Source organism: Somniosus microcephalus, chromosome 3, assembly GCF_052327205.1.
Source record: "Somniosus microcephalus isolate GS21.2 chromosome 3, FLI_Smic_1.0, whole genome shotgun sequence".
NCBI lineage: Eukaryota > Metazoa > Chordata > Chondrichthyes > Squaliformes > Somniosidae > Somniosus > Somniosus microcephalus.
Window position 1 is genome coordinate 357,728,711 of NC_140989.1, and position 15,519 is coordinate 357,744,229.

General features: G+C 46.8%; 1 protein-coding gene across 1 annotated transcript in view; it reads right to left on the minus strand.

Moving 5' to 3' along the window:
* The window catches only part of LOC147122380 (vitellogenin-like), a 140,818-nt gene extending 125,613 nt beyond the window's left edge, over positions 1 to 15,205 (minus strand). Inside the window, exon 1 of the mRNA XM_085978276.1 lies at positions 15,184 to 15,205. Within this exon, the coding sequence (XP_085834402.1) occupies positions 15,184 to 15,205 (22 nt within the window). The remainder of the gene's footprint in view (positions 1 to 15,183) is intronic.
* Positions 15,206 to 15,519: the final 314 nt, after the last annotated feature.

Consider the following 15,519-nt stretch of genomic DNA (forward strand, 5'->3'; position numbering starts at 1 on the left):
ACAAAGGTCCTCTACCAACCTGCCCCCACCACACAGTACTGCCCCCTGATTATCAAAATCCACGACAAGGCCTTGGACAATGTGGACCACTTTCCATACCTCGGGAGCCTACTGTCAACAAAGGCAGACGTCGACGACGAAGTCCAACACCGCTTTCAGTGTGCCAGTGCAGCCTTCGGTCGCCTGAGGAAGAGAGTGTTTGAAGACCAGGACCCCAAACCCAGCACTAAGCTCATGGTCTATAGGGCAGCAGTGATACCTGCCCTGCTGTATGTCTCAGAGACATGGACCATGTACAGCAGGCACCTCAAAGCACTGGAGAGGTACCACCAACGCTGCCTCCGCAAAATCCTGCAAATCCATTGGCAGGATAGGCACCAAGGTCAGTGTTCTTGCTCAGGCCAACATTCCCAGCATCGAAGCTCTGACCACGCTCAATCAGCTCCGATGGACGGGTCACATTGTCCGCATGCCCGATACGAGACTCCCAAAACAAGCACTCTATTCGGCGCTCCGGCACGGCAAGAGAGCCCCAGGTGGGCAGAGGAAATGCTTCAAGGACACCCTCAAAACCTCCTTGAAAAAGTGTAACATCCCCACTGACACCTGGGAATCCCTGGCCCAAGACTGCACAAAGTGGAGGAGAAGCATCCGGGAAGGTGGCGAACACCTCGAGTCTCTTCGCCAGGAGCAAGCGGAAGCCAAGCGCAGGCAGCGCAAGGAGCGCACGTCAACCCAAGCACCCCACCCACCCGCCCCTTCAACCACCGTCTGCCCCACCTGTGACAGAGACTGTAGGTCCCGCATTGGACTCATCAGTCACCTGCGAACTCATTTTTAATGTGGAAGCAAGTCATCCTCGGTTCCGAGGGACTGCCTAAGAAGAAGAAGACAATGAGTGTCACTGCAGTGATTTTGAGGAGAGATAGGCTTTTTTGTTTTAAAAGATTATTTGCTATCTCTCTACACCATACTTGGCACTAGAACTTGGCACTGTCAAGCTGTATGGGTTATGGTGACCCAGATTCTGCACAAGTGACCCCACATGTCAAAAAATTGCTGTTATCTTTTTGCTTTAATATTCAAAATATAAAACTAACCTCTTTTATATTTCATAATTTCAAGCAAGAGCCTGACATAGTCATACTAACAAAATCATATCTTTCAGCCAATGTCCCAAACTCCTCCATCAACATCCCTGGGTATGTGCTGTCCCACCGGCAGGACAGACCCACCAGGGGTGGCGGCACAGTGGTATACAGTCGGGAAGGAGTGGCCCGAGGAGTCCTCAACATTGACTCCGGACCCCATGAAGTCTCATGGCTTCAGGTCAAGCATGGGCAAGGAAACCTTCTGCTGATTACCACCTACCGCCCTCCCTCAGCTGATCAATCAGTACTCCTCCATGTTGAACACCACTTGGAAGAAGCACTGAGAGTAGCAAGGGCACAGAACATACTCTGGGTGGGGGACTTCAATGTCCATCACCAAGAGTGGTTCGGTAGCACTACTGACCAAGCTGGCCGAATCCTGAAAGAGATAACTGCCAGTCTGGGCCTGCGACAGGTGGTGAGAGAACCAACATGAGGGAAAAACCTATTTGACCTCATCCTCACCAATCTACCTGTCGCAGATGCATCTGTCCATGACAGCATTTGTAGCAGTGACCACCGCACAGTCATTGTGGAGACAAAGTCCCATCTTCACACTGAGGACACCCATCGTGTTGTGTGGCACTACCACTGTGCTAAATGGGATAAATTCAGAACAGATCTAGCAGCTCAAAACTGGGCATCCATGAGGCGCTGTGGACCATCAGCAGCAGCAGAATTGTATTCCATCACAATCTGTAACCTCATGGCCCGGCATATCCCTCACTCTACCATTACCATCAAGCCAGGGGACCAATCCTGGTGTGATGAAATATTTCCATTCATCACTGCCTGTGACTGAGATCGGTTTCAGTGTCATTTCCCTTTCCCCAGACCTCATTGTATTGTGTACTGGAATGTGCTGTATTGTATACTGGAATGTCCTGGAATGTGCTGTGTGTAGGGCTCCGCCCATACCTGGCCCCGTTTGTAAGCTAGCTTCAGTCTAGCCCCAATCTCCAGAAGGACGACATCTCTCTCGCTTACGTGTTTCGTTCTAAGTTAATAAAAGCCTTGTTTTGTTCTGCTACCTTCGAGTCTCGGAATTATTGAGGCACATCACCTGGTTCAATCCGAAGTGCAGAAGAGCATGCCAGGAGCAGCACCAGGCGTACCTGAAAATGAGGTGTCAACCTGGGGAAGCTGCAACACTGGACTACATGCATGCTAAAAAGTGGAAGCAGCATGTTATAGACAGAGCTAAGCGATCCCACAATCAACGGATCAGATCAAAACTCCGCAGTCCTGCCACATCCAGTCGTGAATGGCAGTGGACCATTAAACAACTAACGGGAGGAGGAGGCTCCATAAATATCCCCATCCTCATTGATAGTGGAGCCCAGCACGTGAGTGCAAAAGATAAGGCTGAAGTGTTTGCAACCATCTTCAGCCAGACGTGCCAAGTGGATGATCCATATCGGCCTCCTCCTGAGGTCCCCACCACCACAGAAGCCAATCTTCAGCCAATTCAATTCACTCCACGTGATATTAAGAAACGGCTGAGCGCACTGGATACAGCAAAGGCTTTGGGCCCCGACATCATCCCGGCTGTGATGCAGCTTCCCCAGATTGGCACCGCATTTTTAGGTATGCCTGGTGCTGAAGACTTGTGCTCCAGAACTAGCCGCCCCTCTAGCCAAGCTGTTCCAGTACAGCTACAACACTGGCATCTATCCGACAATGTGGAAAACTGCCCAGGTATGTCCTGTCCACAAAAAGCAGGATAAATCCAATCCGTCCAATTACCGCCCCATCAGTCTACTCTCAATCATCAGTAAAGTGATGGAAGGTGTCGTCGACAGTGCTATCAAGCAGTACTTACTCACCAATAACCTGCTCACTGATGCCCAGTTTCGGTTCCGCCAGTACCACTCGGCTCCAGACCTCGTTACAGCCTTGGACAAAAGAGCTGAACTCCAGAAGTGAGGTGAAAGTGACTGCCCTTGACATCAAGGCAGAATTTGACCGAGTGTGGCATGAAGGAGCCCTAGTAAAATTGAAGTCAATGGGAATCGGGGGGAAAGCTCTCCACTGGCTGGAGTCATACCTAGCACAAAGGAAGATGGTTGCAGTTGTTGGAGATCAATCATCTCAGTCCCAGGATATTGCTGCAGGAGTTCCTCAGGGCAGTGTCCTAGGCCCAACCATCTTCAGCTGCTTCATCAATGACCTTCCCTCCATCATAGGGTCAGAAATGGGGATGTTCGCTGATGACTGCACAGTGTTCAGTTCCATTCGCAACTCCTCAGATAATGAAGCAGTCTGTGCCTGCATTCAACAAGACCTGGATGACATTCAGGCTTGAACTGATAAGTGGCAGGTAACATTCGTGCCATACAAGTGCCAGGCAATGACTATCTCCAACAAGCAATTGTGTATCCACCGCCCCTTGACATTCAATGGCATTGCCATCGCTGAATCCCCCACCATCAACATCCTGGGGGTCACCATTGACCAGAAACTTAACTGGACTGTCACATAAATACTGTGGCAACAAGAGCAGGTCAGAGGCTAGGTATTCTGTGGCGAGTGTCTCACCTCCTGACTCCCCAAAGCCTTTCCACCATCCACAAGGCACCAGTCAGGAGTGTTATGGAATATTCTCCGCTTGCCTGGATGAATGCATCTCCAACAACACTCAAGAAGCTTGGCACCATCCAAGACAAAGCAGCCCGCTTGATTGGCACCCCATCCACCACCTTAAACATTCACTCCCTCCACCACTGGCATACCGTGGCTGCAGTGTGTACCATCTACAAGATGCACTACAGCAACTCACCAAGGCTTCTTCGGCAGCACCTCCCAAACCCGGCTACCGACCATAGAGCGCATATACCAGAAACGCTGTTTACGGAGGTCACGGTCCATCATCAAAGACCCTACCCACCCCAGCCACAGTCTGTTCGCCCTCCTGCCATCTGGGAGACGCTACAGATGCATTCGCACCCGTACGACCAGATTTAGGAACAGCTTCTTTCCCAGGGCTGTCATCCTACTGAACTCCACAAATAAACTCTAAAGCCTGCACATCTGCCAATGCACTTTATCATGGTTATGTTTATGTTAATGTATTACAAGCCAAATGTATGTTGAATGTTTAAATGTCTTAATCTAAATGTACACTCTCGGGAGCCGCAAGCCTACATTTCGTTGTACTGCACTTGTGCACTAACAATGACAATAAAAGTTGATTATTATTATTATTATTATTATTGACTTGGAAGTATATCGCCGTTCCTTCATCGTCACTGGGTCCAAGTCCTGGATCTCCCTCCCTAACACCACACAGACTGCAGCGGTTCAAGAAGGTGGCTCACCACCATCTTCTCAAGGGCAACTAGCGATGGGCAATAAATGCTGGCCTTGCCAGTGACGCCCATATCCCATGATCGAATAAAAACATTTTTGGACCGGTTGAGTATATAATAGTGTATTTTAAAAATACTTTTGTGTTCCCTCTGCTGGAACTTATAATGAGTCCCTTTTTGTATAACTCAGGGTTATATGCCACATCTGTGCTGCATAATCTAAGATTTAAACTAATAATGGCATCGGTAATATGTCATGCAGAAGTTTATCTCCCCCACAGTTTATAGATAGGAGCCCAAGCGTCTTGATTACGAGCAATAGGTGCCACAAGGTAAGCTGGAGTTAGAGCTGCTAACTTAACCGGCCCCATGAGTCAGATGGGGAATAGATAACGACAGCCCGCCCCGCCCCCATAGGAAACATCAATTGTAGTGGAGACTCCGTATATCGAACCTTGCTTAGACCACACTTGGAGTACGGTGCACAGTTCTGGTCTCCATATTATAAAAAGGATATAGAAGCACTGGAAATGCGCAAAGAAATATTTACAAGGATGATAACTGATTATCAGGAAAGATTGAACAGGCTGAGGCTCTTTTCTCTAGAACAGCGAAGGTTGAGGGCTGACCTGTTAGAGGTCTTTAGGATTATGAAAGGGTCTCATAGGGTAGAGGTAGAGAAGATCTTTCCACTTACGGGGAGACCAGGACTAGGGGCCATAAATATAAGGTAGACACTAATAAATCTAATAGGCAATTCAGAGAGTGGTTAGAATGTGGAACTCACTACCACAAGGAGTAGTTGAGGCAAATACCATCGATGCATTTAAGGGGAAGCGAGATAAACACATGAGGGAGAAAGGAATAGATGGTTATGCTGATGGTGTTTGATGAAGAGGGGTGAGAGGAGGCTCGTGTGGAGCATAAACACTGGCAGGGGCCAGTTGGGCCGAATAGCCTGTTTCTGTGCTGTAAACTCTATGTAACTGGGTCCTGTCCCAATTACTGCCACCACAAGCCTCCACCTACCCCAAATCCACAGGAAAGTTTGCTGCTTTTCTTTGGGCCCAATAAGTTTGGTAGCAGCGAAGATTGATGAAATGGGAAAGACACAAAGGGGAGAAATTGGGTATCGCCCATTTTGGAGCGCTAATATCGGCCGGGCACAAAGTTTAGCGTCCGGTGCTAATTATCGCCTCCGACTGCAAAATTCGCCTCTATCGCCCCTAGAGGTGATTTGAGCGCTAAATCAGGCACTACACACCTCTCTTAAGGCGCTAACGTAGGGGAGCGAGGCACTGTCTCAGAGCGCTACTGAAGCTCAGGCGATGTCAGTTACCATGGAAGCCAGACAGACTGGCACCATCCAGTTCTTAAAGGGGAAGGGCCATCTTTCTGGCCAGCCACACCCTGCTCATTGCAGCCTTGAATCTCGGCCTGGAGAGACCGCTAAAACAATTGTGTTGGATACACTAATGGATAGGCCCAGGGAAAGATCTCAGTACTTAGGAACCTCAAAGGTGGTGCTGAGGGCCAAAACTCCTTAGGACAGCGTTAAATCTCTCCAGACATCTCTCTCCCTCTCAACCTGTGTGCACCAAAAATGTTGCCGATAAGAAAAGGCAGGAAGCGGCCATCTTTAAATAGCGCTCCCCCAGCCCTTTCCCGACTTGAAAACGTTCCCCTCTACCTGTCGTTCCTAGCGGCAGGCGCTAAGGCAGGGGGCGCGACTCAATATCCGGTCCGGGGTGCTTCCGGTGCGTTGCACACTTGACTGGCGTCACGATCTGTGGGCGCAGGAGATTGTGGCGGTAGTGTTTAGCGCCGCCGCAAAATGTCTGGTTAATTTTGCGAGTGGCGCTAAAATCGCCGCGCTCAGGCGTTAACTTCCTAGCGCCCCGTTAGCGCCCCCTGGAGGTGCTAACGGGAGGCACTAAGCAACCAAATTTTTCCCCCAAGTTAACTTATTGGCCCAGATATTCCGATCCCTACGGGTGGGTATGCGCTGTGTACCCACCCGTAGGGACATCGGAAATGCCGGTTTCAGGCACGCACAGCACATGTGCTGAAAACCGGCATTTCCGATCTGTCAAGAATGATCTTGACAGATCCTCCGGCTGCCTTGGAGAAGGGCCTCTGCGGGCCGAGAGTTCCGCTTTTTGGAGACCCTCTGCTCGCAGAAAACCCTTACAATTCTTACGCCTGGTAAAAGCGTAAGTGTAAGAGTTCAAAAAAGGTTTTTAAAAAAATGTTTTCACTGATTTATCATTTAAAAATACTTTAAAAAAGGTAAATTTATTTTTAGCCCCATAAAAAACTTTAACTACTTTTTTCAAAAAATCAAGTTTTTGTTTAAAATACTTAATGTATTGTAATTTCAAGTCATTTTAAAAATGTGATTTAAAAAAAAATTATTTAAACTTTTACTATATTTTTGGGGTGATCTCCATTCATATATTTGACAGGTCTTCCTGTCAAATGTATGAAGGGAGATTCCCTTCTGTGATTGGCTCCCCATGGCCCATGTGATCCCAGGGGCGCTGCGAACTACATGCGTCCCTGGGATACGTGGGCCCTGCACACTTCAAGTTTGGAGAGGCCCAGGAGCGGAAGTGTGTGCGTCCCGCGAGCCCTCAGGTAAGGGCGTAGATTTTTCCAGATCGCAGGCCTCCGCCCGCGGGAGTCCTGCGATCGGAAAATACGGGCCAATATGTTCTTACGTTTTAGTTTTTTTGGCCATTGCTAAGAATCTACCTTCAAGCCCAAATACTCAATAATTGTAGGAAGGGCCTGCTCAAATGATTCTCTGAAAATCAATATAATTGGTAATAATTTTGTTCAGAGTATTGGGGTCAATTTTATCCCTACCCACCCGGTGGAAAGTCAATGGAAGGCAAAAGCAAGTGTAAAACAGGCAGCTGGCCCCTTCCCCTCTGTTTCAAATAGGAGCTTTCTCCAGCTGGGCCTTGGCTTGCCAGAAAATGCACACCATGCGCTAATGGATGGAGATCTGATGTCACTTTGACAGCACCTTCCAAAACCACAGCCTTTACCACCGAGCCAGCTGTGGCTAAGTGGGTATCATTCTTGCCTCTGAGGCAGAAGGCCGGGGGATCAAATCCCACTCCAGAGATTTGAGCAAAAATCTAGGCCGACACTCTGAGGAGTGCTGCACTGTCAGAGTTGCTGTCTTTCACATGAGACATTAAGCTGAGTCTCCATCGGCCCTCTCAGGTGGACGTAAAAAATCCTGTGGCAATATTATTCCCTTAAGGAATAAAAAACCCCATGGGAAAAGTGGTCCCACTGTGGCTAGCAGAAGTTAAAGATAGAATTAAAGGAAGAAGCTTATAATGTTGCCAAAAAGAGTAGCAGGCCTGAGGATTTTAGAATTCTGCAAAGGATGACCAAGAAATTGATAGAGAGGGCACATAGAATATGATAGTAAACTAGCAAGAGACCTAAAACAGATTGTAAAAGCTTTTATAGGTATGTAAAAAGAAAGAGATTAGCGAATGTAAATGTGGGTCCCTTATAGGCAGAGACAGGGGAAATTTTAATGGGGAATGAAGAAATGGCTGAGACATTAAACAAATACTTTGTATCTGTCTTTACAATAGAACACACAAAAAACATTCCGGAAATAGTGGGGAACCAAGGGTCTAGTGAGAATGAGGAACTTAAAGATATTTGTATTAGTAAAGGAATAGTACTGAAGAAATTGTCTCACCTCCTGACTCCCCAAAGCCTTTCTACCATCTACAAGGCACAAGTAAGGAGTGTGATGGAATACTCTCCACTTGCCTGGATGAGTGCAGCTCCAACAACACTCAAGAAGCTCGACACCATCCAGGACAAAGCAGCCCACTTGATTGGCACCCCCTCTACCACCTTAAACATCTACTCCCTCCACTACCAGCGTACCGTGGCTGCAGTGTGTATCATCTACAAGATGCACTGCAGCAACTCACCAAGGCTTCTTCGGCAGCACTTCCCAAACCTGCGACCTCTTCCACCTAAAAGGACAAGGGCAGCAGACGCATGGGAACACCACCACCTCCAAGTTCCCCTCCAAGTCACACATCATCCTGACTTAGAATTATATCGCCGATCTTTTATCGTCGCTGGGTCAAAATCCTGGAACTCCCTACCTAACAGCACTGTGGGAGTACCTTCACCACACGGACTGCAGCGGTTCAAGAAGGCGGCTCACCACCACCTTCTCAAGGGCAATTAGGGATGGGCAATAAATGCTGGCCTTGCCAGCGACGCCCACATCCAACAAAAACGAATTAAAAAAAATTAATGGGACTAAAAGCCAACAAATCCCCTGGACCTGATGGCCTACAGCCTAGAGATTTAGAAGAGGTGGCTGCAGAGATAGTGGATGCATTGGTTTTGATCTTCCAGAATTCCCTAGATTCTAGTCCCTGTGGCTTGGAAGGTAGCAAATGTAACCCCACTATTCAAGAAAGGAGGGAGAGAGAAAACAGGGAACTTATAGGTCAGTTAGCCTAACATCAGTAGTAGGGAAAATGCTGGCATCTATTATTAGGGATGTAGTAACAGGGCACTTAGAAAATAATAATAGGATTGGGCAGAGCCAACACGGATTTATGAAAGGGAAATCGTGTTTGACAAATCTGTTAGAGTTTTTTGAGGTTGTAACTAGCAGAATAGATAAGGGGGAACCAATGGGTGTAGTGTATTTGGATTTTCAAAAAGCATTTGATAAAGTGCCACACGAGGTTGTTACACAAAATTAGGGCTCATAGGATTAGGGGTAATATATTAGCTTGGATTGAGGATTGGTTAACGGACAGAAAACAGAGCGTAGGAATAAACGGATCATTTTTGGGTTGGCAGGATCTAGTGGGGTACCGCAAGGATCAGTGCTTGGGCCTCAGCTATTCACAATCTATATCAAGGACTTAGACGAGGGGACCAAGTGTAATGTAACCAAGTTTGCTGATGATACAAAGCTAGGTGAGAAAGCAAGCTGTGAGGAGGACGCAAGAAGCCTGCAAAGGGATATAGACAAGTTAAGTGAGTGGGCAATAAGGTGGCAGACGAAGTATAATGTGGAGAAATGTGAGGTAGGAAGAATCGAAAAACAGAATCTTTTTTAAAGGGTGGGAGACTGGGAAATGTTTGTATTCAGAGCGACCTGGATGCCCTTGTACACGAATCACAGAAAGTTCATATGCAGGTACAGCAAGCAATTAGGAAAGCAAATGGTACGTTAGCCTTTATTGCAAAGGGATTAAAGTACAAGAGTAAAGACGTCTTACTACAATTATATAGATTCTTGGTGAGACCACACCTGGAGTATTGTGTACAGTTGTGGTCTCCTTACCTAAGGAAGGATGTACTTGCCTTAGAGGGAGTGCAACAAAGGTTCTCTAGGTGATCTCATTGAAACATTTAAAACTCCTAAGGGACTTGACAAGGTAGGTGCAGGGAGGATGTTTCCCCTGGCTGGGGCGTCTAGAACCAGGGGTCACAGTCTCAGAATAAGGGGTCGGCCATTCAGGACTGAGATGAGGAGAAATTTCTTCACTCAAAGGGTGGTGAATCTTTGTAATTCTCTACCCCAGAGGGCTGTGGAGGCTCAGTCATTGAGTATATTCAAGACTGAGATCGATAGATTTTTGGATATTAAGGGAATCAAGGGATATGGGGATAGTGCGGGAAAGTGGAGTTGAGGTCGAAGATCAGCCATACTCCTGCTTCTATTTCTTATGTTCTTATTTGAAGAAGAACAGGGGAGTTCTCCCCGATGTCCTGGGGTCAATATTTATCCCTCAACCAACATCACTAAAACAGATTACCTGGTCATTATCACATTGCTGTTTGTGGGAGCTTGCTGCGTGCAAATTGGCATCCGCGTTTCCTACATTACAACAGTGACTGCATTTCAAACTTACTCCATTGGCTGTAAAGCGCTTTGGGACGTCCTGAGGTCATGAAATGTGCTATATAAATGCAAGACTTTCTTTCTTCTTTGAAGGACATGGGCAACAGATGCATGGGAGCCATCCTGACTTGGACATATATCGCCATTACTTTATCATCATTGGGTCAAAATCCTGGAACTCCCTACTTACAGGACTGTGGGAGTACTTTCACCACATGGACTGCAGCGGTTCAAGAAGTAGGTCCACCACCACCTTCTCTAGTGCCACTAGGGATGGGCAATAAATGCTGGCCATGCCAGCAGCACTCATATCCTGAGAATGAATGAAAACAAACCTTTTTCTGTTTCCTACTTCCCCAGGAACTGGTGCAGAGGGCAAAGGAAAGTCAGTCCTGATATGTGCGTGTGGGAATATGTTCATTTCAATCCACCACGTAGAATTTCTCACCACTTTAGCACAGCATGCAATTAATTCTCACCTTGCTCAATATTTATTTAGCACATTATTATCACACTGAACTGTCTCAAAGTACTTCACTGAATAAATTACATTTGCAGTGTAGTCACTGTTGCTAAATAGAAAGAAAGAAATAAGTTGCATTTAAATAGTGCCTTTCACGACCTCAGCTCTTCCCAAACCACTGTACATCCAATGCATTAATTTTGAAGCGCAGTCACTGTTGTAATGTAGGAAATACCACAGCCAATTTGCTCCCACAAATAACAATGTGATAATGACCAGATCATCTGTTTTTAGCGGTGTTGATTGAGGGGTAAATGTTGGCCCGGACACTGGGGAGAACGCCCCCTGCACATCTTTGAAATAGTGCCCTGGGAGGGGAGACATGGCCTCAGTTTAACGTTTCATCCAAAAGACAGCACCTCCAACAGTGCAGCACTCTCTCCACACTGCAGTGGAATGTCAACCTAGATTTTGTGCTCAAGTCTCTGGAGTAGGACTTGAACCCACAACCTTCACAACTCACAGGCACTGAGCCACACCTGGCAACCAATCTGCACAATCAACAAGCTCTAAAGGAAAACAAGATGAATGACCAGTCAATCTGTTTTTGGCTATATTCCTTGAGGGAGAAACACTGGTCAAGACTCCTAGAGAACGCCCTACTGCTCTTCAACTAGTAGCACAGGATCCTTGAACAGGTAGACAGGACCTCAGCTGAGTGTCTTATCCAAAGACAGTATGCCTGTCAATGCAGCACTCCCTCAGTACCGCACTGGAATGTCGTCCTAGTTTACAAGTTCTGCTAGTGTGTGGGGCTTGAATCCATGACCTTTTGACCTTAGGGACATAGTGCTATCAACTGAGCTAAGCTAACACGCATATGGAGTAACTTGAGCTTTGTGTTAGCCAAGTCTGCAGCTCCAGGTCATGATGACTTTATGTTATGGTTCATTCAGATTACAAATCATTGAGAGGTTTACTCAATAAAAATAAATAACCACAGTGGACTTTACCCTGAAGGGTGATGCTAGAAGGTTTGATAATTTTGCACAGAGTCTGAGGTACCTCAGCCTGAAAAGTTGTAGCACTTTTCAACTTGTGGTCGTAAACAGATTACGCATGTTTGAAGATGCTCCAGGCACAGCCACCTGGGGGTTTGGGGAAGGGGGTGACGATGGCACAGAGGGATAAGGGGATGTGTCTCACCCAAAAAGCTTTGACGTGGTTACGAAGAATTAACTGGATATTACAACACAGAAACAGGCCATCCAACATAACAGAAATGTTTAACCTTATGAAAGTTCGGACAAATTGGATCCAAGGAAGCTTTTCTGCCATCTATGGAGTTTAAGCACAAGGGGTCATATTTACAAATTAACGACAACAAAATAAAATAGGAAATGCAGGAGGAACTTATTTACTAAAAGGGGGGTCAGTATGGGCAATAGATTACCGGCACAGGTGGTGGGGCAAGAAATCTTAATGGGTTTCAAGAAGGAACTAGACAGCGTCTTGTCAACAAATGGGATGCAGGGTTATTAGAAATGCACCATGGGAAGACTGTGGATAGGCGGCATAGATGGACTGACACAGAAACATAGAAGATAGGAGCAGGAGTATGCCATTCGGCCCCTCGAGCCTGCTCCGCCATTTAATGAGATCATGGCTGATCATCCAAATTCAGTACCCTGTCCCTGCTTTCTCCCCATATCCCTTGATCCCTTTAGCCTTAAGAAATATATCCAACTCCTTCTTGAATATATTTAATGAATTGGCCTCAACTGCCTTCTGTGGTAGAGAATTCCACAAGTTCACCACTCTCTGGGTGAAGAAATTCCTCCTCATCTCTGTCCTAAATGGCTTACCCCTTATCCTTAGGCTGTGACCCCTGGTTCTGGACTCCCCCGCCACCGGGAACATCCTTCCTGCATCTAGTCTGTCTAGTCCTGTTAGAATTTTGTAAGTTTCAATGAGATCCCCTCTCATTCTTCTAAACTCCAGCAAGTATAAGCCCAATCGACCCAATCTCTCCTCATACGTCATTCCTGCCATCCCAGGTATCAGTCTGGTGAATTTTCGCTGCACTCCCTCCATGGCAAGAACATCCTTCCTCAGATAAGGCGACCAAAACTGCACACAATACTCAAGGTGTGGTCTCACCGGACGGTCTTCTCCTGCCTGTAACTTTTACTATGTTGCTGTTATGTTACTGTACCCAGTGCGTGTTGGTGTTTAACCTCCACATGAGCAGTAGTCCTAATGTGATGGCCACCCCCCCCTCCCTCACTGTTCCCATATCCCTTTATTCCCCTTTCCTTCAACCACCTGCCTAACCTATTCTTTATTGTTGACTTGGTCCCTGCTTCTAACACCAACTCTGTGTCGTCAGTGCTTTCCACAACCCTCTGTGCAAAAAGGTTCCGGGGCTCTGCTTGACTCTCTCCCCCTTGCCTCAAGCCACAGAGCTGTTCTTTATATGAGATTCTGCCTCTAGATGTCTGCATTGGGATGATTAACTGCCCCGGGTGTACGTGCATGCACACGCGTGATCACACAAAGGTACATGCTGCACTTAAAATACACGCTAGCGGCATCTAGGAAGGAAAGTGGGCTATCAGTTATCTGCTTGTCCGTCAACCAATAGTAGGGTGGGGGATTCCCTCTGTGTGCTAAACCATAAACCCATTTACAAAGACCTGTGTTGCGTTCTCTTACCCACCTCTAGCTCTTAGAGTCAGCCTTCACTCAGTGGTAGCATTATCGCCTCTGAGTCAGAAGGTTGTGGGTTCAATTTGCATTTATATAGCGTCTTTCACGACCTCAGGGCATCCCAAAGTGATTTACAGCCAATGAAGTAATTTTGAAGTGTAGTCCTTGTTACAATGTAGGAAACACGACAGCAAATTTGCGCACAGCAAGGTCCTACAAACAGCAATATGCAAATGACCAGATAATCTGTTTTAGTGATTCAGGAGAAACTTCCTTATCATAGAATCATAGAATAGTCCAGCACAGAAGGCGGCCATTCGGCCCATCGAGTCAGTGCCGGCTCTTTTGAAGAGCAATCCAGTTAGTCCCACTCTCCCACTCTCTCCCCATATCCCTGTGATTTTTTTCTCCTTTAACTATTTTCCAATTCCCTTTGGAAGGCGACTATTGAATCAGGCGGTGCATTCCAAATTCTAATCACTTGTTGCGTAAAAAAGATTTTCCTCGTGTCACCGCTGGTTCTTTTGTCAATCACCTTAAATCTGTGCCCTCTGGTTATCGACCCTTCAGCCATTGGAAACAGTTCCTCTTTATTTACTCTATCTAAATCTTTCATGATTTTAAACAGAGAGTGGTTAGAATGTGGAACTCACTACCACATGGAGTAGTTGAGGCGAATAACATTGATGCTTTGAAGGGAAAGCTAGATAAACACGTGAGGGGAGAAAGGAATAGAAGGATATGCTGACAGGGTGAGATGAAGTAGGGCGGGAGGAGGCTCGTGTGGAGCATAAACACCGGCTTAGACCAGTTGGGGCAAATGGCCTGTTTCTGTGCTGTAAAATCTAAGTAATTCTACGTAACTATTCCGTCAAGCCAGGGGCTTGAAGCTGTGGTTCGGCTACTGGATCAGCTCACTGAGCCATCAGAGGCAGCTCTAGATGTTTTGAAGTAAACGTTTCCAAGTTAACATCTACCCATTAACAGCCAGCACTGTCCCTGGTCCCTAGAATTGTTCTTCTTTAGCTTTGCCTTATCATCCTTTCTAAAAAAGGTTCAGGTCATTAAGACCTTTGCAGTGTGCTTGTCCTTTAGAGGTGTGGCGGGAGGGGAGGGCGGGGGGAGGAGATTACAAGGACACAATTTGTTGAAATGTTTGCTTGTTGTTTATTAAAATTGTTGCATAACTGCAAACAGCCAAAAGTTGACAGACATGAAGGAGCCAAATATGAATCAACTTAAAGGACTTAATTATAAAGGGGATGGAAATGCTTGGGCTGCCATCCCACCGGTTATGCCAGGATCACGTCCAAAGGTGACCTCCAGCACTAGCCTCACTACAGGGAGTCGGCCCTGTGCTGGCAGAATCTCAGGTGCCATGGGGGTAGATGCCCCTCCAGATACCCCATTCGCCCCCTGCTCCCGTGTAAGGAGGCCAATAGTAAAACTCTCAACAAAGTAATCTCCCCTTTCTTGGGGAAATCCAGGCTGCCTCCTTTGCCTGAATGTTACAAATATCACACGGTGTGATGTCAAGGGATTGATGTGATGGAATCCTTTTCTGACTTTGTTGCAGGCTTTGTTTTTATATTACTTTAGGCCCACTGCAAAGTTCTCTGTTGTGTTGCTTCTCACCCTCCGCCGCCGCCGTCGCCATGCTGAAAGCTAAGAGACTCCAGCATGTATCCATTGGTTGTTTTAAGTTGGAATTTGTTCCTTTGACTTGCACTTTTCTGCTGCCTGGAGCTGTGCCTGTCATTGACTGCGATCTTGTCTACAATGGCGATGCGGTGGTTGCCATTGGCGTCAGTGTCAAAGGTCACTTCAATCTTGGTATTCCACAGGGCGTAGGCAGGAATCCGACAAGCTCAAACCTGTCCAGAAGATTGTTACTTCACAGGCTTTAGGATCTGGTGGATTCCTAGTGCGTCCATAGATGGACAGGAACCTCCTTGGAACCAGCTGTGCGGC